This window comes from Mizuhopecten yessoensis, unplaced genomic scaffold, assembly GCF_002113885.1.
Source record: "Mizuhopecten yessoensis strain PY_sf001 unplaced genomic scaffold, ASM211388v2 scaffold4373_1, whole genome shotgun sequence".
NCBI lineage: Eukaryota > Metazoa > Mollusca > Bivalvia > Pectinida > Pectinidae > Mizuhopecten > Mizuhopecten yessoensis.
In genome coordinates, this window is record NW_018405513.1 from 245444 (window position 1) to 272707 (window position 27264).

The 27264-nt window shown below is 38.3% G+C and overlaps 1 protein-coding gene across 1 annotated transcript; it reads right to left on the bottom strand.

The window, feature by feature from the left end:
* Positions 1 to 754: 754 nt before the first annotated feature.
* On the bottom strand, positions 755 to 26818 carry LOC110448880. The gene is made up of 2 exons (XM_021495361.1): positions 26389 to 26818; positions 755 to 1140 (listed from the first exon to the last, which is right to left on the bottom strand). The coding sequence occupies exons 1-2, from the start codon at positions 26816 to 26818 to the stop codon at positions 755 to 757; spliced, it is 816 nt and encodes a 271-aa protein (XP_021351036.1).
* Between the last annotated feature and the right edge of the window lie 446 nt (positions 26819 to 27264).

Below are 27264 nucleotides of genomic sequence, written 5' to 3' on the forward strand. Positions count from 1 at the left end.
GGGGGCTTGGGGGGTTAGTTTGAGGGCTGGGGATTTTGAGGCTTATATCCCTCCACTGAAGTCAGCTCCCTTCCTATAGTGTTGAGGACCATGCTGTCCTCCACATTTTGAGCATGCATGGAGGAACTTGCAGTTGGACCCTCTCGAGCATATTCCTGTTTTGATGAAATCCCAACTTTCCCTTTTTGGAACATGTTGGGGTTGTTAGCAGGAATGGGCTGTTGAGCTATGTGTTGTGAACCTTTTTGGACTAACTTTAATCCAATACCAAGTGCCTGCATAAATAGCTCGTTATTGAGCTTATCCCGTGGCATGGCTTAGTTGACCTGGAGCCATTTTCGAAAAGTATTGTCATAATACATAGCGGCAGAAAACAATGTTTGGATTGTGTCAGCATATTTCAAGAGACTGACAGCTATTGTGGGATGTGCTTAAACATACACTGAATGGAAAATGTGAAACGCTTGGACCCATTGTTCAGTGGGATTTTTTTGTTTTTTTTTTGTATTCGGCACTAAAGATAAGTTGTTTCCATGAACTTGAAGCTGGAATTTATCTGGGTGTGATTTGGTGGAGCGCAATGCCCCAAATTCAACAAATTCATTGCACATAATTTTAGCTTTAAATTTGGATCTAAATGCACATCCAGAGGTCGGGAAATGCTACTGTAAGAATGAGTAGTGGATAAACCAGTATGTGTACCTGTAATACCCGCAACTGCATGCTGGATGGTTTACTGAACTACTGTAGGGGTCTAGGACTGGTGAAGTTGTTTGTAGATTAGTCCTAGTGGTCGGCGATGGTTGTCTGGTTGGCAGATGGGAGGCAGAGGCGTTGCTAAAACATGTTGTCCTCCACATCCCATGAGGCCGGCATATTTGTGGACTGAATGATTGGTAGAGGAGGGTTGCTCCAAACCTTCGGTCGTAGCAGAATGTGTAGGTAATGGCATCAGTGAAGCCGTCATATTTGATGACTGTGGCGCTTGTGGAACGAAGGCCACACCATTCTCCATCATAAGACGCAGTACCTCTGCAGCTATGTCCCTGGTAGAAGGAAACGCAGGGGCCGACCTGACAGCTGTGTCATTCTGTGTTTGTTGCCCCACCTCAGTCTGCCGAGGAAGTGTAGGTTGAACCTCTGAAAGGATTTGTTGTCGCAAGAAGGCAAGCTATGTTCCCATAAAATACATATGTGAAACAACAATAAATAATTGAAAAACAAGAGATCAGAATCCTGCACAACCTGTACCAGAAAGTGTTTAACGGGGTAGTAAACCCATGTACACATCTGACACACAGCTGTTAAACCGGATACCTGACTATGTGAGGTTCAACCGGACACAGGGTCCTGCACAACCCAACGTTTCTAAACCGGGCACAAGGTCCTGCACACCTAGCAATGCATAGTTGTTCAACCGGATACATGATCCTGCACAACTGACGACACGGTTCCACTGGAAACCGGATACTGCACAACACATATTGTTCAAATGGATACTACATCTGGTCAAATGATTTATGCCAGACAATTTACCAGGATATTAAATCCTACACAGTGTACACAATTGCACCCAATGTTGATGACATTAATGTAATTAGTGCCATAACAATTCATGACGTATAATGGCATTATTTTACTATAACCATGAGACAAAACAAATTTTATTATGGTTACCAACTCTATACATTCATAAAAAGGAACAGAGTTATCAATAATATACATTCATACAACCGAAACAGTCGGCAGTAGTACCGGGCCCGAGAGATTGCAACACTTGTTTTTGAATAGTATAGCCTAAATGAGCCAGACAGCTTCAACTACATATGTATAGATATCTATAAGCCATACACCCATACGAGATTCATTCATATAATCGATGGCTTTGACATGATAATGGGACAAACGAACCAAACCCGTCTGTTACCCTGACCCAGGAATGACTGATAGTAGAAAACGAAACCGAACTAATTATAAACAACTTCAGGTCAACTTTCACTTTGTATGGGATATATTCACAAATGAAGAGGATACAGACGTAAATAATTAAATGAAACGTCGCATAACTGGCAATATATGAAAACAATCCACCGTATTCAAATAATGTCGATGCGAAACTAACGGAACAAACTTATTTAGACGAGAGAGCGGTAAGCTTGAATGGAGTCATACCAAGTGCAAACAGTTTGGCGGAAGTAAACAAACCTCGCGCAAGCGCAACGTGAAATAATAGTGCCATAGTACAACTAACCTTATACGGAAATGTCACGAGGGCCTTCCTTATCCCTGTCAACCAATCGGATGCCCCGAAGCACCGCCCCACGTACAGAGTATTTGTACTTGTGTAACCCTGAGGGGGAAAGATTGACGCCTTCTTTGTTGAGACAGTCGAATGCTGCAGTTTTTAGCCCTTGTTACGCCAATAAAAACAATCCTCAGATTCCTCACATAAATATTTAATCTCACTGTTTACTGCATCGACACTTCTGATCTAGGTATCAACTGCTATAGATCTAGTTTTTGTCCGATAAAAAAGTTGCATAACTCCAACTTGCCGAACAGAATAACCTTCCCTTAGCCACTGTGCATAAGAACTTAAATCCCAAGCCAGACGTCCCTGTACCACCGTGAAATTAACTGAGTCCAGGTCGTTGCCTCCTATTTGTAACAGAATAACATTTGGTTTAATATCAACGATTGATTGTGACATGGTTGATAAAATGTCGTGTACCCTCCCCCTCCCCCTCCCCTCCTATACCAGTAATGATATAGTAACTACTATTCTTATGAATCAATGCATTCGTAATTAAAAAGGTTATGCATTACTGGGCCGCTTTGCCGATCAGAACCAGCGAGCCGTCCAGTAGACAGGTGTCCGTTTGTTCAATGTTGTTTACAATATTAATAGCCGCTGTACGCGTCGTTGAATAAGGTAATCCTATAACTACTGGTTGTTGATCGAATTCCTGTTTAATGCAGGGGACACTTATATATACAGATATATTAGTATTACAATGTAATATGCTGTACTGGTGTATTAAAACTTCAGTGTGTTTTAAAATACCCAATGATGTATTTTAATTGAAAGTTTCTTTTTGGTAATATTTCTGAGAAAAATCAAAGAATGCCAAAAAGAAAGAACAAGGTCGTGGGCCAGGGGACCCAAGCGGGTACAAGAGGGGCGGCCAAGCGGAGGGGACCAGCCAACCAGGAGGATGGACGCGTGCATGTGGACCCAATACCAGCCCCGATGGTCGAGGTGGAAGGCCCCCAGGAAGAAACGTCAACCGGAGAATTTGATAGAGTTGCCACCTTCCCCGTCACAAGAAGGTATAGATGGTGCAATCGGAATGTGGAATGATCCACTCCTCATTCCATGTTTTAACTCTATTTTGGGAGCGAATGTGTCAGAGAGCAATCGCCAAAAGATTGTATCTGGAAATACATAGATATTGGGTTAATGTTAGCGAATGCTACAACTGAGGTGCAGGGAATAAAAGCTAGTGCTTAACAATCATGGGGAATTAGTAGCTAAGGAAGCGAGCAGAGAGAAAATCAATACCATTGAAAGGTGGACAGATGCAATGTTGGTGTTTGCCTCTGTTTATGGGGCTCCTCGCCCGGCTAAGCATCTAGATATGTTAAAATATATTTCTACAGTGCGACTAGGTTCGGCGGATGGGGGTGGAAGCGTTACGATGAACAGTTTCGTCTAAGAAAAGCCCAGGATCCCACAAGCTCATGGGCAGATATTAGTATGGAGCTGTGGTTAACATGCATGTCTCAAGCATCTAGGCAGAATCTCTAACCCCGACCTACGGGTTTTAGCAATACACAGCCCTTGGATAGAATCAAAAGTAACAAGTGCTTTGATTTAAATTACAATGACTCTTTATTTCAAATCGCCATGCCAATATTTGCATCCGTGTACAAAATGTGAGGGTAACCATTCAATGACAGTGTGTCGTGTTGCGGAGGCCCAGGTCAATACAATACCCTTCCCCGGTTCCATCATCCCCGTTTTCCTCAACCCCGGGCTAGGAATATGAATCAATATGGGGGGAATCATAGTTACCAGCAGGCTAACCCTCAGGTAAGTCATGGTTACAATCAACAGCAGGGGAGCAACCAGCAGACATTTCGGGGTAGAGGGGGGTCACAGGTTTATGGGACCTAGGCAAAATGCCTATAACAACAAAAGGCTCAGGAAATGTTTATCAGATTACACAATTTCTCAAATAGCAAAGGAGTTACTAGAAGGGTTTCAAACAGGCTTTAAACTACATTATACAGGTCCAAAGGTGCCAGCAGAATGTAAAAATCTGATCTCCGCTTTGCAACACCCTGTTGAGTTACAACAAAAGATTTCAAAGGTGACTCAAGCCGGCAGGGTCTTGGGACCATTTAAAAATAGGCCCATAGCTAACCTTAGGGTTTCACCAGTGGGGGTTGTTTCAAAATCAGATGGTAAATGGCGTATGATCACACATTTGTTTTATCCATTAGGTAATAGTGACAACAGTCATATTGATCAGGCCCTATTTCATTTCATCCTATTTTATTGAGTAAACAATAGGATTGAACAGCAGGCTAGGCCTATATAAGTTCTCTCCTTTGGTTGACATGACAAAGACAAAGATGAATGAAATGGTTTGTAAGAAAATATTGATGCAAATCATATATAATAGGTAGCATAGACATATATATATATATAGCAGATGGTATAGGGGAGATAATTCCATGTATGTTTCAATTACATATAAATATTTAATTGATATTTTTAGCTATACAATGCTCATATTAAAAAGTCAATCATAATTAATTAGTAATAGGAAAGCAATGCCCTAATGATATATTAAACAGAGAAATTGCTACAATTGTTTTTTTGTTTTTTGTTTTGCAAGTCATTAGTGCCCCCTGTTCATACCCTGCTGCTGTTGCATGAAGTAGTTAGAAGTATAGAACCATTTAGTATCAATATATATATCATTGGTAGGAGTGATAAAAAGTAAGGGATACAACAACATCAAAATATGAAAAAATAAAATGAGGCAATTCAGCTAGAAGATTTTGATAATGTAGTATATGTGTAAGATGTATTGCCAGTGTTCTATGTGTAAATCTTTCATCCCATCGAGTTTCAGACAAAAAGTCTCTAACGGCCTTTACCGTTCACATATCATCCACTCGAGAAGAATCCAGATTAAACCACAGAACACTAAGCATTCAAACTTAGCACATTTATGTTTTACTTTATTGCACCCATCAGTAAAAACAGCTTACAAAGCTTAATCCCTTAGGTGTATAATATTAAAACATCAATGTAAATATAACAATCAGTAGAATCACATAATGGTTTAAGGACAGTAATTTTATCATTTATGACTATATATAACAAAATTTATAGATTGTTTTAATTAGTTAAACAAGTCTTCTTGTGTTGTATATATATTTTAGAACACTATCAAGTATAGATTTATTTTCAGTATTGTTTAACACAGTGCTTCCATTAAGAAGTGTTTTAGTATCAAGATTAACCGGACACACTTCAAAAATCTCATTTATTAAAGTTTGTCTCTCATTAGTATACATTGGACATTGTGAAAGATAATGTGTAGCAGTTTCATAAGCATCACCACACAGACAAGATGGAGACTCTTTCAAGTGATCTTTGAATAGATCATAGTTCAGGTTACTCGCCTCATTTCTCAGTTGACATAGGATTATGTTATCCTTTCTGCTTTCACAATTTTTAAATACATCCGAGATATCATTATTACAACATATTTTATTATACACCTTGGCCTTAAATTTATTAAGAGTAGGGGAATGTACTATATCATTTTCAAGTCCATTGAACTTGTTGCACATTACTGGGAAGAAGCTTTTAGCATAGGATTCTGTACGACATAGTGGTGGGTTAAACATTCTTACATTTCTTAGAGTATACCTATCATTTTCTGGGTTATGAGTAAGAGGATCAATTATGTCATGGAGGTATGTGGGTGATAAATTGTTAGTTATTTTATACATCTGAGTTAGCTTATGGTTCATCCTTCGATCAGACAGGGATTCCCAACCTAGTTCTTTATATAGAGTTTGGTGTGATGTACCTTTCCTTAGACCTGTGATAATCCTTGCAGCTTCTAGTTGTACAGATTCTAATAAATTTTTAAGATTGTCAGAGCAGTTGTCCCAGACAATATCTGCATATTCAAGCACTGGGCGGATAAATGTTGTATATATTTTGCATAGTGATTTCCTATCAATCTTATATTTCAGATACCTAAGTATTGTTATTCTTTTACTAGCCTTTTCATATATTAATTGAACATGGGTAGACCAAGTGCCATCTTCAGAAAAAGTTAATCCAAGATGTTTGTGATCATGGGCATTATCTACACAAGTATTAGAGAAATTAATTAGAGGATGGATAGGTTCTTTTTTTCTAGAAAAAATTAATGATTTGGTTTTAGAGGGGTTAAATTTAATGTCCCATGTACTAGCCCAGTTGTTAATTCTATCTAGGTCTTGGTTAAGATAATCTGCTGCTAGTTGTGGGTTTTCGTCTACGATGACATATAATGATGTATCGTCTGCAAACAGCTTAATGTTACTCTGGACTATATCAGTGATGTCATTAATGTATAATAGAAATAAAAAAGGACCGAGAACTGATCCCTGAGGAACACCGGCATTAACAACCCTAAAAGTAGAAAAATGACCTTCAGATAGAACTCTCTGCTTTCTATCTTCAAGATAATTCTCAAACCAGTTAAAAACATTGCCCGATATACCATATGCTTTTAGTTTATGTAGTAACCCTTTGTGCCAAACTCTATCAAAGGCCTTGCTGATGTCGCAGAATACAAACCTTAGTTCTTTCCCTTTATCCAGGTTGCTAATTATGGTGTGGTATATAGAGAGAAGTTGGTTTACTGTTGAATCACCTGGTTTAAAACCTGATTGGTCCTTGGAAAGTATATTATTAGTTGTTAAATAGTTATATAAATATTTGAATATAATTTTTTCTAGGATTTTACTAAAACATGATGTTACAGATATTGGTCGATAATTGGAATAATTATTTTTTAAACCATTCCCTTTGTATACAGCACTAACATTAGCCATCTTCCATGGCCCAGGTATGCACCCGTTAGATATAGTTTTGTTAAATAAAATTGTAAGTGGGAGTATTAAGGAAGGTTTTAACTTTTTTATGACTTTAGGTAATATGCCATCAGGTCCTGCTGGTTTATTTTCATTTAATATAGTAATTTGATCATCAACATCTTGCTCAGAGATTATTATGTTTTCTAACTTTGATAGAGTGGAAATATCTAATACAGGCCCTATGCTGACAACAATAAAATATTCTTCATTTGACCAGGTGCTCAACATGGTGAGTAATTTAGGCCAGGGGGCATTCAGGTTACTTTCAATTTACCCTGGGGATTTTGACCTGCTGGGGTTTTAGGTTAATCACCTGTTTTACATTGACAAGTGTTTGCCAATGGGAGGTGCTATTTCTTGTACATTGTTTGAAAAATTTTCAACATTTTTACACTGGTTGGTTTCATTTAGAACTGGGATTGACACCTTGGATCACTACTTAGATAATTTTGTATTTGCTGGTAGGAATAAGTCGAATGATTGCCAGGTTCTTATGGACTCTTTTCAGGAATTTGTGAGGAATTAGGGATTCCCATAGCGCAGGAGAAGACTGGAAATTGATACAGTAAATAGAGTCATTCGCATACCGTTGCAAAAAACACGTGAACTGTACGGTTTACTTTCTGTTTACTCTAGGGCTAAAAAGATTACCGTAAAGGATTTAGAATCTGTAGTGGGATTAGCATAAATAGGGAGACCATTTCATTGACAATTAAGTTTTCAAAAACTGATCAGGATGGTAAGGGGACAACATTGCTAATACAGAAGTGGTTAATTGTATTATGTCCAGTTCAAAGCCTCCGTGACTTTCTGTCAGTGAGGCCAAGCCAAAAGGGTCCTTTGTGATGCCATTTTTGAGGGAGTCCTATGAAGAGGTACCAGTTTTCGGCAGTTTTATGCAAGGCCTTAAAATGTTTGGGGCGGGGGTCTGAAAGGTACATGTACCCTTCCCACTCGTTTCGTATTTGGGCGGCTTCGGCAGCTTCTGCTGCTGGCTATTCAAACTCCTACTTACAGACAGCCGGTAGATGGAGTTCGGAAGTGTTTCAGACTTATATCCGTATGCCAGTTGTCCGTCGTCCCATTGATCATATTAAAACGTAATATCTAGGTTTACCGTGTACTGGAGCGAGGGAAGGTAAGTAGGGGATATGTGTACCAATTTCAAGGAATTATTTTATATTACATAATTTTATTATTCCAATGTTATATTGGAAACATGTGTATATTGCATTGGGCAACTACTCATTTGAGTGCTAAGCCTTTCAGTTTGGTTCGTCAGTTCGTCCCTCGTACGGAATGGGCAATTGGCGGCGTACAGGGGGAACCAGATCTCACCTTAGATCGGAACCTCGGCGCTAACATCTGGTGGCAGGGATATGGGGGTTTGACGCTACAGAAACTGCAGGCGAAACTAAAGGTGCTGTCAAAAGTGGGCGATACCCCCTCCATTTTACTAGTCAATTGTGGAGGAAATGATCTGGGCACGATCAGTATTGGGAATCTGTGCAGGTGTTCGAAAGAAACTTTAAAATTGGTACGGGAGCAGTTCCCACATAGCATTATTGTATGGTCCCAGATTTTGCCCCGCCTTCGCTATAGGTACTTTGCGAACACTGGCGCTATGGAAAGGTGTAGGGTAAAACTAAATTCAGTGTGTGCCAAAGCGGTGCTTGAGATGGGGGAAAGCTATATTAAGCATCCGGACATAAAGACAAAATACCCGTCACTTTTTAAGGACGATGTACATCTGTCAGAAATGGGGAATAGAATTTTTCATAACGGGTTGCAAGGCGGTTTGGAGTGGGTCCTCTTACCAAGCGCCGCCAGCCGGTTTTGACAGAGTGGCAACTGAATCCCTAGATTTTCGATGGAATTTGTCAGGTGTGGGACAGGCCTCACAAAGACCAGTTCGCCACTTCACTGAACAATCAGTTTCCAACGTTTGTCTCTCCGGATCCAGATCCAAGGGCTTAGGCCGTGGACGCTCTGTCTCTGGATTGGGAGGGAATGCATGCATATGCATTCATTCCCGCCCTTCAACCTGGTGGGCAGGGTGTTGCAGACGTTTCGGGAGCATCAGTGTTCCCTCCTCCTGATAGCGCCCCTGTTGCCGAGGCAGCCTTGGTTTCCGGAGCTTTTGTCGCTTCTGGCGAACCTCCTTCGCCAGCCTCGGTCCAGGACGATGCACTCTCGTCCGGAGATCCTCCACCTTCATGTGTGCATGCTATCAGGAGGCCTCGCTCAAGCGGGCTTTTCTAGGAACGTGTCAGATCGCAATGCTCGATCGATTAGGCCTTCCTCATCTGCCGTCTACCAGTCACAATGGAAGATTTACTGTGATTGGTGTGTCGGCAGGAAGGTTGATCCGATCAAGGCCAGGTGATTGCGGACTATCTTCTTTGGCTGTTTAGGGACCGAAATTTTTCCCCTGGCACTATCGCTGGTTATCGCACAGCCATTGCTAGTGTTCTCTCTATTCATGGTAGGCCGGAGGTAGGCTTGTCCTCCTCTCTTTCTGCCTTGATTAGGGGGTTTGGGTTGGACAGGCCTAGGGTCCGGCAGTTGGCTCCGCAGTGGAATTTGCCACTGGTGCTCGAATCGCTGATGCGGGCACCTTATGAGCCTTTAGCGTCTGCCTCCTTGAAGTTTGTTACCTACAAGGTGGTATTCCTTATTGCCCTGGCCTCAGGTCGAAGGAGGATCGAGATTCATGCCTTGTCTTCTCATCCCTCTTGCCTCTGATGGTCCAGGAATTACTCTGCCGTTACCCTTCTCACTGATCCCGCCTTCATGGCTAAGAATCAGGTTCCTGGCTTCTCGCCCGATCCTATTAAGATTCCGTCTTTGACTGCTTCGTTGGGTCTGAGGAACGGAATAGGTTGCTCTGTTGCTCAATCTTGTCTGTTTTTGCCCATTTAGCAGGGTCAGCAGGATATCTCCTATCAGTCAGTGTTTAGATGGATCTGTCAGGTCATCAAGTACGGTTACGACCACTCAGATTTTAAATAGTATGCTATTAGGCACCACGGTGGTACACTTGCTCGTTTCACGTGGAGGTTTTCCATTTTTCGGGGCTTTATTAGCGGGTTTCCTTGAACCTTTTCCCTACCTTGAGCATGTCTCGAGTTTGTTCCGTCAGCCTGGTCTGCCTGGATTCGAAGCCTCCACTACGGTAAAAGGAATTCGCATACTAAAGTGACTGAAATGAAATTGAGTTTTTTGAAGTAAAACCAATTTTCATGATGTAATACTTACCATAACTTTATGGAGTCCCACCCTGTATTCCTCCCCTTGCCTCCTCATCCTGGCTGCCTTTAGGCTCCATAAAAAGGGTTTGAGGAAGGGAGATCACTCCATGGCTCTGTCGTCGAGATATGGGTTACGTCACGGTAGGGAGATAGCGATTTTAAGATCTTTTGTTTTTTGGCTACAAAGATGGGTGTAGGTATCGTATATGCATACTAAAGTTATGGTAAGCATTACATCATGAAATGTACAGTCAATTACCTTGCCTTTGTTTATGTATAGTATTAAAGTATTGGTGTTAATTATCTTTGGTTGTGTATCATCAGTGTCTAGTGTAAGAATATGTGTAGAGTATGTGATGTTTATGTGTATAGCTGATAGAAATGTAAGTGAATGTGTATGTATTGTACCAAAAATCTGCAGTTTAACTACACATTTTTCAATTGCGTTTCAATTTTTATCAAACTCATTTTTCAACTGAAAACTACTCAGCTTCTGATAAAACCAATAATAGTAGATATTTGTTATGGCTACGTAAAATAACATTAAAATAGCATCTGCAAACTGTAGAGGACACAAATTTTACAAAAGAATAGGAAAGGGAAATAGCATAACAATGGGGATATAAATGTTGTTTTTTTTTTAGCTCTTACAGAAACAATCCAAGGGGAGTTTTCATAGTTTTTAATAATAATTTTGAATTTGAGATTTACAGTAAATGGAAAGAAACAGAAGAAAATGTAATAGCCCTTGATATAAGCATTGCAAAAGACAGATTATCATTAATTAATGTATATGGTCCCAATAAAGATGATCCAGATTTTTATGAAAAAATATATAAGTAGATTATCAATTTTAGCAATCCTTGTTGCATAATTTGTGGTGACTTCAACTTGGTTTTAGATCAGGAAAAAAGACACAAACAACTATGTAAATATAAACAACCCAAATGCCCATACAAGACTCTTAAACTGATTGAGGAAACACATTTATTTGATTTAATTAGAATTCTTCATCTTACTTATAAAAGCTATACATGGCTGAAGAAAACCCTATAAAACAAGCTAGATTAGACTTCTTCCTCGCCTCAGAAAATATTTTAAACTATATTGAGAAGGTTAAAAACAATTATATGCGGACCATTCGGATAATATTGAAGATGTTAGTTTAGAAAGCCTTTTAGATGGTTGAGAATATGTAAAATTAACAGACAATCAGCGTGTAAAATTAGAAGGCGAATTATCAGAAACATTATTACTCTTTGCATTAAAAAATATGAAAAACTGTAAATCACACGGTTTTACTAGTGAATTTTTTAATTTTGTTTGGAGTAATTTAAAATATGTTATTATCAGAGCATTGAACTTTGGGTTTAATAAGGGGAGCTATCCATTACACAAAGACAGGGTATTATCACCTCTTTTTCCAAAGGAGATAAAGCAAGACATTTCATTAAAAATTAGAGGTCGAATACTTTATTAAATGTTATATATAAACTTGCTTCAGCTTGTTTAACCAACAGACTAAAAACGGTTCTTGATTTTATTATTTCAGACACACAACGAGGGTTTTTAGGTGGAAGATATATTGTGGAAAACACCAGACTTATTTACGACATTATGAAATTTTAACTGGATGTTTTAGATTGCTTTGGTAAAATATCAGGACTAAAAGTAAATAATGATAAAACTAAGGTGATTTGGATTGGCAGCAATAAATTCAGTGCAAGACGTTTACAATCATAGATGTGAACCGAAATGGGGAAAAACTAAATTTAATATGCTGGGGGTTTATTTTTCAGTTAATCTAGATGAGGTTGTAACTTTGAATTATACCAGAGTTCTTAAAAATGTTAATCAAAATACAAAGCAGTGGTCAAGCAGAATTTTAACACCTCTTGGTCAGATAGTTGTATTAAAATCTATCAGTATACCAAAATGTAATCATCTATTCATATCTGTTCCTACAGCGGATAATAAATTTATTCAACTGTTGAACGCATACTTTTTTCAATTATATTTGGCAATCACCAGTCGACAAAATTAAAAGAGACACTATGGTCCAAAGCTATGAAAATGGGGTCTGAAAATGATTAATATCAGGAACTTTATAACAAGCCTTAAGTCTACATGGATAAGAAGATTACTTAGGAATAATGATAAATGTCGGACAAATACTTTTTGAAGCAGAACATTTTCGCGCCATCATTTTTAAGACCAAAAATGCCTTATGGAAAAATGTTTTTCAGGCATTGGTAAATCTTTCAGAAGAAACACAAATGCGAATTAAAAATATTGAGCAGTTTCTTAATTTTCCTATATGGTATAACCCAAGTTTCAGCATTGATAACAGGTATTTGTTTTCATTAAAAAATGGTTTGAGAAGGGTGTTAAAAATGTGTGTGACCTACTGGACCAAGATAATTATTTTCTAACCTTTGCAAACATTAAACTAAACTTCAATATCGATTCAGAAAACTTCTTAATTTATCAAAGTGTATGCCAATCAATTAAGCAAAGATATAGTCTTTAATTTAACTGCTGAAAACATTGTTGAAAGACCATTTATACCACACCATATCAATGTAATTATGAAAACCAAGAAATGTTGTAAAGACAGGTACATTTATGTTACCCTAAATAATAAAAAGTAAATGTACAAATTCAGCTGAAATAAAATCGAAATCAAAAGATAGTTTTAGAAACATAGACTGGAACGATGGTATAGCATTGCTTTTAAAAGTACAACGGATACAACACTACAGTGGTTCCAGTATCGGTTACAAAATCGCATTCTCCCACTAAATAGTTACTTGAAAACTATTGGTGTTTTGAACAATAACCTTTGTAATATGTGTAACACAGAAATTGAAACTATAGAACATATTTTCAGGGAATGTCCTCACTCTTTCAGATTTCGGCAAGATTTAAAAACAACATATATCACCACTTAGATAAATTAATTGATTTTAGATTAGAAACAGTATTATTTGGAGAGACAGAGGATGTTGCCTTACCAATTAACTTTATTATCCTTTATGCAAAATATTATATATACACTGTATCAAGAAAAAAACAAAGACTCAGATTAGATGGTTTGATTTAGTTTCTAGCATTCCGATATAACATCGAAAAAAATTCAGCTTCAAAAAAAATACGCAACGAAAGGATATTTAAAATTCATCTCAATTTTGTGGTGAAATACTGATAAAAATAAAACTGCATATATCCGGTATGTTATGGTGTGAGTGGATGTATGTGCTTGTTTTTTTTGTTTGTTTTGTTTTATAATTATCTTTTTAACTGACATAAAAACCTGTAAGAAAACCGGTGTTAAAATGCGATTTGAAAATGTATGTCAGTTTATGTCCATATCAATGTGAATGATCACATGCATGTGTCAAAGAAATATGCATACACATGTGCGTATATATATATATGTACATCTGACTTGTTTGCACAGTGTATTTACCATTGTTTCTTAACTGCTCGAAATTATGCGTGCAATGATGCATCTGATTCGATGTATGTAAGTCTGTCTCAATGTATTTATGTATGTACTGTCTGTGTGTCTGTCTGCATGTCTGTCTGCCTGTCGGTGTATGTCGGTGTCTGTGTGTCTGCCTGTCTGTGTGTCTGTCTCAATGTATATATGTATGTGTGTATGGGTATAGATGTGGATGTATTTGCACGTGTATTATGCTTTTTGTGTATACTAGTGCTATGTTTATTTACCCAGCTTAACCTTGTTTGTAATGTATAAGGAATTTGTTAGGATGTGAAAGAAGTATGTTTTGTGTTCTTGTCCTGTACTCTATTTGCAAATATTTTATTTTACCATCGTCCTTCCTATTTATTTATTTTTTGTTCGACTGATGGATGTTGAATGACACCATATTGTTCAGAGGCTGACTCCAGGGTTCCCCAACCCTGACATCAGAACATTTATATATGTACATACATATCTGTTTGGAAGCAGTATATGTAAAATATAAGTTAAATACGGTTACACGTACATTACACAAACAAACATAACAACAGGACGTATGTAATACAGCTACACGTACATTACACAAACAAACATAACAACAGGAAGTATGTAAACATAACAATAGGACGTTCATTCTGTAAGACCACTTAGCAACATTTATCATGTCTTTTTTTTATATTTTTAACATGTCTGCCTTTGTCTGTGGTTTGTTAGGTTCTGATGTCTCTTTGATCTTTACCCCACTGAATAGTGTCAGCGTTTTATGGATTGCAGATACCTAGTCAGATAACGTCCAGACCCATTAGGCATTACCTGAAACTATCTCCTTGTGTCCATTTACCCAAGTGTATTTATATTTCAAGTAGAACTGCCGACGAGACGACACCATAATATCTCATGCATGCTTGTTATAACAGTGCTGCGTCTCGCTGGCTTATAAAATAATTTATTTACTGATTGTGTTTGCATTTTTTATGCTGGCCTCAGTTATCCGAGTGTTCCAACCTGCGCAATGTTTTGTCTATCGGAAATCTTTTTTTTTTCTTGATGCAAAATATATTGGACTTCATTAAAGAAATGGCCATGTTCAGGTTTCTGCCATTTCTGCATTAGGGTTTCATCACCTCAAGCCCATGCTTTATATAACTGCCGTTGGGATATACATGTAATTCACACCATCCCGATACATTATTCCTTGCTAACTGTGTTAAATACTTAAAGAAAACACAGAAAACGTTTGATAGATAATGCAAGTGTGAATAAACAGTGTAAAAAGTTAAATAACTGATCAAATATGTTATTTCTACCTCAACTTCAAAGATACGTGCACTTATGCTTAGTTTTTGAATTAATAGTTATATAAACTGAAATGAAGACGCAGTCCACACTTTAATTCTGCGTTATTTGTGCCTGCTCCGGTTCATTATATCGGGTTATAAGGTGAGTCGATATTTCACCTAGTTATAATTACAATACGATGTTTTGCTATGAACGGTCAAAGATACTGTTATTAACCAACAATGCAACATTATTTGCTGTTTTTGTATGGTGAGCATTATTGTTCAACCGTATGCAGAACAAATCCATGCAATATTTTCAAAGTGTGTTATCAGAAATCTATGAATATTTGTTAAGTTGATAAAATTCTTTATTATTAAGTAAAATCAGTTTGTTTTCTTCTAAAATTACAGTGTTATCTCAGAAAAGCAATTAACGTTAACCCTAATTCTTAGTTTTAAGTTAACAAATCATCTTTTTCTCACCAATATATGCAGACCTTACGATTTATAACAAAAGTTCTTTTTCACCTTTTGCGGGCTCGAAAATCATAGTAAGTAATGACACAATAAACAACTAAGCATTGTACAATTTCCACTTCTTATTTAAATTCAACGCCTTGACATGGTCAAAATAATAATATAATGATATGCAACATTTGATATATCGCCCTATCTAGCTTACATAAGCCAATCTAAAGCGCTTTACAGTACATGGATATATAATTAATACAATTAGCATATACATTAATCAATACATTTTTGAGGAATTTGCAGGAGCTGCCTTATCAGGCGCTAACTACTAGTCCTTTGCCACCTGGTGTGTATTCCTGCGTGTGTGCTGGAGATGTAATGTGTTCTGTTTGTAGTGGGACCGTGCTTCCAACGGCATCAAAACGACACGATGAATGCTCACGTGTGTACGTAATATACGACATTTTATACTGTTAATCATGTTTTGTGCATAAATAATGCCAGAAATGCCTATTGCTTATCTTCTTCATAAACCCAACTGGCTACCGATCTAAGATTTATTTTGGTAGAAAAAATGTGCTTTAACTAAATGTTACATGGTAATGCCACATCTAGTTTCACTAATCTGTTTAACTTTGTAGCACAAGTCACTTCTAGAACTACTAGATCTGTGACTGTGAACATATGTACCAAAACTCAAACCACAAATTTAAACGTTATTTCTTCTATACTTGGACAACAATATGGATTGACATTAGTGACAATTTGAGAGGAGCTCTTGCTGTTCGCAGTTTAAAGACGCCTTATTTTAATAATAAGTTATCATTGGGATATTGATTTTATCTTATATTATAAGTGTGACTGTTCTTTATTGCATGTCCAATGTATTGTTATGTAACGTTTGTATTGTCCATGTCATGTACATGTCATGTAAATTAGATTTATGTCTAAGTATGTTACCCTGTATAAATAAAGATGTTCTTATTATAATTATTGTAAGCTACATGTAACCGAAAAATAACATATATACTCAGCAAATAAAAAAGGTTAACAAGAATTTTAACGGGTTCCTCTATATCACGTTTTATAAAAAAAGAATATGTTGAATTTAGTATGAAAGGATTGATTATAAATTCCTGAATGATATCCAATTGATATGTATCGCCTGAATTCAACTACATCATGCACTTTGTCATACAAAAAATTGCTTATGTTTTTATTGCCATGTCGACGTTATGAAATGCGCAATGATTGCCAGATTCTAAACATGTAGCACGTATGTGTATTGTATATTGTAGCCATTGTATTTAGTATCGACATGATGGTATGATTGTATAGGGTTTAATGTCCTATCAACAGCTAGGGTAATTTACGGTTATTTAAGGACGTGACATGACCATTGAACGGTAAAAGGTTTAGTATATTCCACATATATAATGTATATACATGTATATAATATGGGGCAAAGAAGTAATTCCAACACTGTTGGAATTACTTCTTTGCCCCATATAATATTTTAAGTAATTCGTATTCCACGGACATACCTCCATTAGGATCCAGTGTTATATGGGATTTTTACCGTCTTTATTACTTCTTTGACCCATGCATGTATATAATATATAGACACGATATTACCAGACAACTTTGCAATTTCCGGTTTATCATCTGTCATATTCACACATATTTGATCTTTGACCTTGAGTTTAAGAACCTTGTCTTAAGCTTCTTGGTAGAAGTGTTCCAATAAACACATTCATAATCCTCAACGTAGGCATATTTAGTAAGACGATTGGTCGTGATTGCTAAAAGTCGATTGAGTACACTCCACGTCAGATTTCGTGGTGGATTAATCGTGACAAATTGATTTCCCATATCGATTAGACATGCGATTGACATGTGGACGAATTCTTGCCTAATGCTTTGTTCATCAAGTTCAGCTTCGCGATAAAGATTGTTTAGCGTTAGGACATTACTGTGGCATTGATCTTCGCAGAAAAGTTCTACTCTTCGCAAAAGAATGTAAATATAATTATAAGAATATTTAAAAGAGAAGTAGTAAAAGTGAGACTACGGACGGATACACTTGTCAAATATTCGCGGCAATCCTCCCCTTTATCGAGAGACCCACATGCATAAATTACATATTTCAAATTATAACAGTTAGAAACAGTTACAATAAACAAATCTGTGTCACAAACGACATAACAAACTAGAATTATGTCAGTATGACATTACAGCCGCTCACCACTTTAGATTTAATTGCTTCAGTAACACATTGACAATCAATATCTACTATAATACCTCATATATGTGTTCTGTATTCTGCTAATTGAAAATCAGGTCATGTGATGATGTTGCCTTTGGGATTTTCAAAATCAATCGCCTCTTAAATGAGGCCTTAAAAACATTTCTCCCTATCCTCTTTTTTCACCCTCTTTAAGTGTGATGCATTGTTGTAATTTTCATTAATTAGCATCCTCCAATGATGTGACATGAGCATTTACGTGCAGAATGGCAATCGGTAAATGGATAATAAAGAATAGGTGCATTTTGTGCTTGTGAAATGAAGGATAATTAACAGTAGTGGGAAAACATGCATGGAGAAAAGAGACATTGTACTCCTTTTATTTTTATTTATTTTTTATTCATATTATTTATAATTATTGATATATGTAGCGACTATATTTACCGTCATTGAATATACAAAATCTTACAAATGTTCTTCGAATATATTTGAATTATATTTCTCAATGTATCTTTAACAACGTAAGAGTTATTTCCCTTACACCGAATTGGATATTATTTTGACACGGCGCCAATTCTTGTCAAACAGCAGCGGCTGTTGTGTCATGTTCTTAAATTGTTACACTTTCATAAATCAATATACCAGAAATAGCATGCTGTGTTACAGAAATGTTTGATAAGCATACACAGTTCACATATCGTCTCGTCTCCGAGCCATTACCGTTATCAACCTAAGCACGATATGTCATATTACGTTCCCGTTTCAAACATCAAAATAGAGGGTACACTTCATCACTCATACGGTTTATAAGTATATATATTTACTTCTTCCTTCTACAGACAGCGTCAATGCTTGACAGTCTTCACATGTGCTTTCTCGAATCATATGTGTTTCACACGCGTAACATTCCTCAGACCGCAAACCGAGTTGCTAAAACGCTCAAACTTAGTGCACGAATTTCACCACCATAACACTCGTAGAATGCACCGGAGATAAACTTTTTTTTCCAGCAATTATTTAAAGTAAGGATTATTATTTGGAGAGAAGTATCAGAAGACTATGTAACCCACAGGTGAGTGTCAGAGATTCTACTTTCTATTTGCGATAACGAAACTATATAGCGGAAGCATGCAAGACTGAAGTATGCGCACGCACCCCGACCGGAAGTGGGTCCGTCATTTCGTTCTCTGGACAGAATTAATAAGCCGCTCGGCTCTCGCAAAGAGCGGCTTAAAAAACATTTATCAATAATCTGCTTTGTGATCTGGCAGGTCTTTCTTGGACACCACACGAATTCATAGTCCTATGCAATTTTGGGGATTTTCTCCCGAGGACTCTCAGCGATTTTAGATGAATTTGACGCCTATTGTGAACTTGTATACCTTTGTGATAAAAAGGCAGTGGTATTTAGCCTTCTTCTCCACGGCCCGGTCAAAACATGGGTACCTAGTTCACAGAAAGATGTATGGGATGATTTATTGTTTTAATTTCAATGTAAATTCATCCGCCTTGGTGCGCATAGCCCAAAGATGATGTTGGTGGCGGAATCATTTTCAAAGATGGTCTTCATCCGAACAAACCTGGGCGATTTATATTACATACCTATTCATAGGGACAAAGTTTTACAAAAAAAGGGAAGAGGAACATATGATAAAATTTATTGACAGCTTACCGATACACTTAAAATTCTTTCTGCGTGCTGGACACCCCAAAACAGCAGAAACTGCCTTGGCTACTGCCCAGATTGGTGAAGCTTATGGTTACAGAAAAGGTAAACGACATTCCAGTACAAGCCATTACACCAAGTATGCCTACCCTTTCACCTCATTCCTCACTGTCCACATTAGAACAGAAGCTATCGTCACTAACCGACATTGTCTCCAAATTGGCAGTCACTGTGTCAGAGCGCATGGAGATGTGTACATGTTCTGTATGTGGTGGCCAGGATCACCGTAGCCCTATATGTAACTGGAGTGGACAGGATGTTTCTATAGCCAAAAAGGACATGTCGCAGCATCCTGCAAGTCTCTACTTATCGTCCAGAAAAACTAGAAGCTCCCCCCAGGTTTTGAGTCCTTTACATACGCGGGGGTAGATGATGTGAAAGCTGTTTGAACACAGCGGCTGAGTTTAGATACGAACACAGAGTGTATGCTGTGGCTCAAATTACCACAAAGTATCCTTCATGATCTATAAGGTGTCTGTCGCAGCAGTGCCGCAATTGTAAAAATGGGTGTTTGTAACAAAAAGTGTTGTTACTGTACAGGAATATAGAGTACATGTAAACATTTTGAATGCTACAAATGATGCTATTATCCCAAAGGGAAAATGTGTTGCAAAATTTTCAATGTTAGACTTTCGCTCTGATATTATAATTATGGAAAACTATAGCAATGCTGTGTTGTGTGATGATGGAAAACTTGTTGGACAAAATATCAGACATCCTGTTGTACAAAATGTTCAAGTAACCACTGAATCACCAAGCTCAGATATACATGACAATGTCGAATGTGATAACTCATTTTTGAATTTGTTTGATATTTCACCCTCCCTCACTGCTGTCCAAAATGCTGACATGTGTTTAGAAAACTACAAGTCTCTGGGCTGTAGAGTCTTAGTGCAGCATAAGATTCTCTAAAAGCCTAACACTGTTTCTAAACACAAGCCTCCTTATCGTCTTAGCCCAGAGAAACGTGAGGTATTACGCCATCAGTTAGATGAGTTGTTGGCACAATGAGGTATCGCCCCTGATTCTGAAACTGAACATATCACCATCGCTAGCCCTATTGTACTTGTGACAAAGAAATGTAAAGGTTCGGTAAAGCCGGCTGGTTCAAAGAGTGCTAGTTTATCGCAGTAGATATTTTGTTGAGTCATTTTTTAAATGAGTGCCTAAATATATAACATCATATGATCTGATTTCAGGGTTTTTCCAAATGTCAATAGCTCCAGAATCAACATGCTATACTGCATTTAATATATGTTTCGGCTCATTTAGGTTTCAGCGGTTACCCATGGGACTAAGAACTGCACCCAATACATTTCAACTACTAATGGACAAAGTTTGGAATGAATTGACATTTCAATCTTGTTTATATTATTTGGATGTTAAGTTGGTCTGTTCAGAGACATTCGAGCAGCACTTGTCAGACCTAGATGGTATTTAAACGTATTCAAAAAGCAGGCCTTCAGCTAGGCCCAAAACAATGGGCGTTTCCGAACAAATCATGTGTGTTTCGTGGTCATGTTAGAAAGAGGGGATTCGCCCTCCCCCACATCGTGTTCAAGCCATCAAGTATTTCTCTCCTCTGACAAATGTTAAGGAGTTACATCGCTTTATTTGGAAGCGATGTACAGAACTTACAGAACTTATAAAGAAATGTCGTATTTTTTTCTTTTCTTTTCTTAATTCTGACATGTCATGCATCATTTGGTTTGGTTCTGAAGCTCCGAGGCGTTATCAGAAATCATATGGCCTTACCAAACTAGAACTCTTGGGTGTGGTAACCAATGTGCTAGACTGTGCTGACTATGTGACCATCAGGCATTGAAGCCTATTTTTATGAAGAAACTAAAGGGTGCCATATATGAGCGTTGGTTGGCTTTGCTACAACAATTCTCATTTGACATTGTCTACAAACCAGCGGAGGACATGTACGTTCAGATGCTTTATCACGGTGTCACACTAACGTGAAGGCTGAATTTGAGAGTCCTTGACGATCAGGACCCATTCTTCCCCTATGTCACAGAGGTAACCGGACGTATATGTTTACCTGATGGTCACCAAATTCTGGATTTTATCGGCCTACCTACCTCAGACTCCATCTCTGATGACACAGAAAGTCATTGTCCACGAGTTCAAAATGTGTGTTTATCCAAACCATTACCAGCTGTTCTTGTTGAGGACTAGGGTTGTGATGCTGATTCTTATGAAATTGACATTGACATCTCTTTAGTGAACCAACGTTGCTGCAGGCGTCAACCTCTGTTATCCAAACCTAACACTGGTACAAATACTGTTCATATAGCTACCGACACTCAACATGAAATTTCTATTGATTTGTGCGGATTGTGCATCTAATTATCAGGCTAAAGACCAAACAGATCCTTCTCTGAATAAGTCAGTTGTGAATGTCAGTGAGATAGATCAAGAACCGAAGGAGAAGGATACTGTTACCATGGACATGACGACAGCAATATGGCATATGGTTCATCTGATAATGTTAACGTTTTGGACTTAAACAATGGTGAACCCCATCCTGCATAGCTGGCGTCTACAGACATTGACTCGCTTGACCATATTGTTTCACACACATTCATTCGCTTCCGCACTATTGTTGTCGTCTTTTTCAGCAGCTAGAAACTCTGATGTGATACCCCTAGCTGATTTCTAGAGAGGCCTCACATAAGGGCGGACTGGTCGAGTGGTTGACAATTTACAAATGATTGTCTATGAGAACATAATCCGCAGATTCCAATATCAACTATATAACCAACCGAATTCAGTTGGCATTGATATAGGCTATGCATGCAATGGACAAATTATTGACGACATAATAATTACGTTGGATACCTCTGACCCTCCCCATGCGTTGGCTGTTCTATTCATTAAACAAAAATACACGGTACATACATTGTTTTAACTAAATGCTGAATAATGATAATAAGTGTAATTGAATTGTTCAAGTGATGAACAAACTTCAAAAACGGTAAATAAGGGTATTAAACTGCTTTCAGTTGGCGTTCATAGGCAATATGAATGAGCGCGCTTCATTGAGTTTGCCTTTGTCCAGTTGGCATTCTTATTGCCTATGAATGCCAACTGAAAGCAGTTCAATGCTTAAATGCTAGAATATAAAATTAGTTATTGCTCTTGCATTAAGGAAAAACGATTCTTTGGTTTTCCTAGATAATTCATGATTCAATCAGGCTTGACCCTCGCGAATGATGTTTCCCTTCAACAAGGCCACAGTGCAGTTGGCTTGTCTGTGTGTAAACAAAACTCATATGAATAAGAATATGAATTGGATGCAAGCTCCTTTGTTGGAAAAAAAATGGTTTGCACTACTTCTTTTTAGATACTCCACCAATTTCAATGATACTCGATAAACATAATACTTAAAAGGAGGGAATGCGAATAAAGTATGCAAAAATGGAGATACTTCATCTTCTAATGAGGCTGTGCTCCTTTTAAAGCATTAAACATGCTTTAAATGTAAATACTCATCTTGTACTAACATTCCCTGCCCTGGGGAAATGGGTATATGAGCATTTAAATGTCCAGCCCTTGAAGGAGACATACATGAGCATTAACATCCCCAGCCCTGGGGGGAGGGATAGATGAGTACTAACATTCCCAGCCCTGGGGGAGGGATATATGAGTACTAACATTCCGAGCCCTGGAGGAGGGATAGATGAGTACTAACATCCCCAGCCCTGGGGAGAGGGATAGATGAGTACTAACATTCCCAGCCCTGGGGAGAGGGATAGATGAGTACTAACATTCCCAGCCCTGGAGGGAGGTATAGATGAGCACTAACATTCCCAATCCTGGAGGGAGGGATAGCTGAGCACTAACATTCCCAGCCCTGGAGGGAGGGATAGATGAGCACTAACATTCCCAGCCCTGGAGGGAGGGATAGATTAGTTCTAACATTTCCGGCCTTGGAGGGAATGAAAGATGATCACTAACATCCCCAGTGCTAGTGATGTAGTTGTCCATTTTTGTAACTGGCTGTCATATATCTTACAGTGTTTATATCTGTTCTTGTAGAGAGTTCGTCAACATTCCTCAATGTCTTGGTACCATGCATCATTGTAACTGGTGCGGCCTTTTTATCGTCACAGCGTAAGAATTAAATTGTAATGGATTATTCTATCATTAAAATGAAAGGGAATAGTTTTAGAATTTGTTGGTGAACCCTATTGGTCAGTAATCAAGGGCATCTTGCCATTTTAATCAAATTATTTTATTTTATTTGCATATTTGCCTTGCATTTTTTTGTAATTAAAGAGAAATTACTGTATCGATAAAAACAGAAGACCATATATTTGATTTTAAATCAATGTATAAATATTTGTCAATGGTATTTTAGCATAATATCATAAACCATTCAATGTAATACAAAAAATCGTATTATGCAGTTTGGTAATGCACTCAATTTGAATTGTACATACTTTCAATATCAAAGGATGTTTAATCTGGATTTTGTGCATTTCCATAGTGTAAAATTCCTTTATTTTTGTATGTTGTAGTTCTTACGTTGTTTTGTTGAAAACGAATACAATTTTCATCACGAACCCATTATCTGTCTGTCATCATTCCTGGATGAGTTGGCGGAACACATTGTAACCGAGTCTATTTGTTAACTGCATTGGCTAAAGATTAATCCAGCCACTACTTACACAATTATCACACTTTCCAGCTCATTACTCCAGCCACTCCTTACACAGTTATCACACTATACAGCTCGTCAATCCAGACCCTATTTACCCAGGTATCACATTATCCAGCTTGTTAATCCAGCTACTACTAACACAGTTATCCCACTATCCAGCTCGTTAATCCAGCCACTATATGTCAATCAAGCCACTAGTCACAAAGTTATGCCACTATCCAGCTCGTCAATCAAGCGAAACTAACACTTATGCCACTATCCATCTCGTCAATCCAGTCACTACGTACACAGATACATGTACTACTGAGCATACTGACTACACACTCCTGGGACATACAGCTGAACATACTGACTACACACTCCTCGGACATACTGCTGAACATACTGACTACACATTCCTGGGATATACTGCTGAACAGACTGACTACACACTCCTGTGACACACTGCTGAATATACATGTACAGATTACACACTCCTCTGCAACACTGCTGAACATACAGAAACAGACTACACATTCCTATGACATACTGCTGAACAAACGGAGTAAACACTCCAGTGACATACTACTTAACATACAGACAAAACAATCCTGTGACACACTGCTGGACATACAGGCTACACATTCCAGTGACATAATACTAAACATACAGACTATACACTCATTGGACACACTTATGAACATATGTACAGATCACACACTCCTCAGCTACAGTTCTGAACATATTGACTACACACTACTAGGACATTCTGCTGAACAGACTGACTTAACACTCCTTGGACATTACACTGAACAGACTGAATACACACTCCTGTGATATTACGCTTAACAGACTGACTACACACTCCTGGGACATACTATTGAACATAATGAATACCCAATCCTGGGACACACTGCTGAACATACACACTACACATTCCGGGGAAACACTGCTGTACACACTCTTGGGACATTACGCTTAAGAAACTGACTATACACTCCTGGGACACAATGTTAAACATACTGACTACACACTCCTGTAGCATTCCGCTGAACATAATGAATACACACTCCTAGGACATAATACTGAACATACAAACTATACATTCCTTGGGAACACTACTGAAAATACTGACAACACACTCCATTACGCTAAACAGACTGACTCAAACTCCTGGAACACACTATTGAACATATTGACTACATTGTGTACATACTCCTTGGGCATACTGATGAACATATAGACTGCACACTACTGGGACACACTACTGAACAAACGGACTACACACTCCTGTGATACACTGCTGAACATACAGACTGCACACTACTGGGACACACTACTGAACAACCGGACTACACACTTCTGGGATACACTGAATGTACTGACTACACACTCCTGGGATACACTGATGAACATGCAGACTGCACACTCCAGTGACACACTGCTGAACAAACAGACTACAAATTCCTGGGACAGACTGCTGAACATACAGACTCCACACTCGTGGGACACACTGCTGGAAAAAACTACAAACTGCTGGGACACCTACTGAACAGACTGACTTCACACTCCTGGGGCACACTGCTGAATGTACTGAATTCACAATCCTGAGACACACTGCTGCACATACGGACTACACAGATCTAGGACATAATACTGAACATACAGACTATACATTCCTTGGGCACACTACTGAACATACAGACTACAAAGTCCTGGGAAATTACGCTTAACTCACTGACTACATACATATACTCCCTGGACACACTATTGACCATACTGACTACACACTGCTAGGATACAATACAGAACATACTGATTACACAATTCAGGCACACACTGCTAAACATACAGACCACAAATTCCTGGGGGCCAATCATGAACAAACTGACCAAACACTCATGGGACACATTGCTGAACATAATGACTACACACTCCCGGGACACACTGCGAAATATACTGACTACAAACTCCTAGAACAAACTGCTGAACATACTGACTACACAATCCTGGGAAACACTGCTCAACATACACACTACAGACTTCTGAGACATCACGCTTGATAGACTGTCTATACATTCTTAGGACACACTGCTGAACATACTGACTACACACTCCTTGGACACACTGCTGAACATACTGACTACACACTCCTGGGAAACACTGCTCACCATACACACTACACACTTCTGAGACATCACGCTTGACATACTGTCTACACACTCTTTGGACACACTGCTGAACAAACGGACTACACACTCCTGGGAAACACTGCTCAACATACTGACTACACACTCCTGGGAAACACTGCTCACCATACACACTACACACTTCTGAGACATCACGCTTGACAGACTGTCTACACATTCTTTGAAAACACTGCTGAACATATTGACTACACACTCCTGGGACATACTGCTGAACATACTGACTACACACTCCTGGGAAACACTGCTCAACATACACACTACACACTTCTGAGACATCACGTTTGACAGACTGCCTACACACTCTTTGGACACACTGTTGAACATATTGACTACACACTCCTAGAACAAACTGCTGAACATACTGACTACACAATCCTGGGAAACACTGCTCAACATACACACTACACACTTCTGAGACATCACGCTTGATAGACTGTCTACACATTCTTTGGACACACTGCTGAACAAACGGACTACACACTCCTGAGAAACACTGCTCAACATACACACTACACACTTCTTGGAAACACTGCTCAACATATTGACTACACACTCCTGGGACACACTGCAGAACATACTGACTACACTCTCTTTGGAAACACTGCTAAACAAACGGACTACACACTCCTGGGAAACACTGCTCAACATAACACTACATACTCCTGGGCCACACTGCAGAACATACTGACTACACTCTCTTGGGACACACTGCGAAACATATTGTTTATGCACTCCTGGGACACGTTGTGGTACATAATCACTACACATTT

Coding starts and splice junctions, on each gene's coding strand:
- LOC110448880 (XM_021495361.1), bottom strand. CDS start 26,818: ATGTTCAACAGTGTGTCCAAAGAGTGTGTAGGCAGTCTGTCAAACGTG. Junction 1,141..26,388: donor GTCCAAGGAGTGTGTAGTCA/GTATGTTCAGCA, acceptor AAATCCTTTCAG/AGGTTCAACCTACACTTCCT.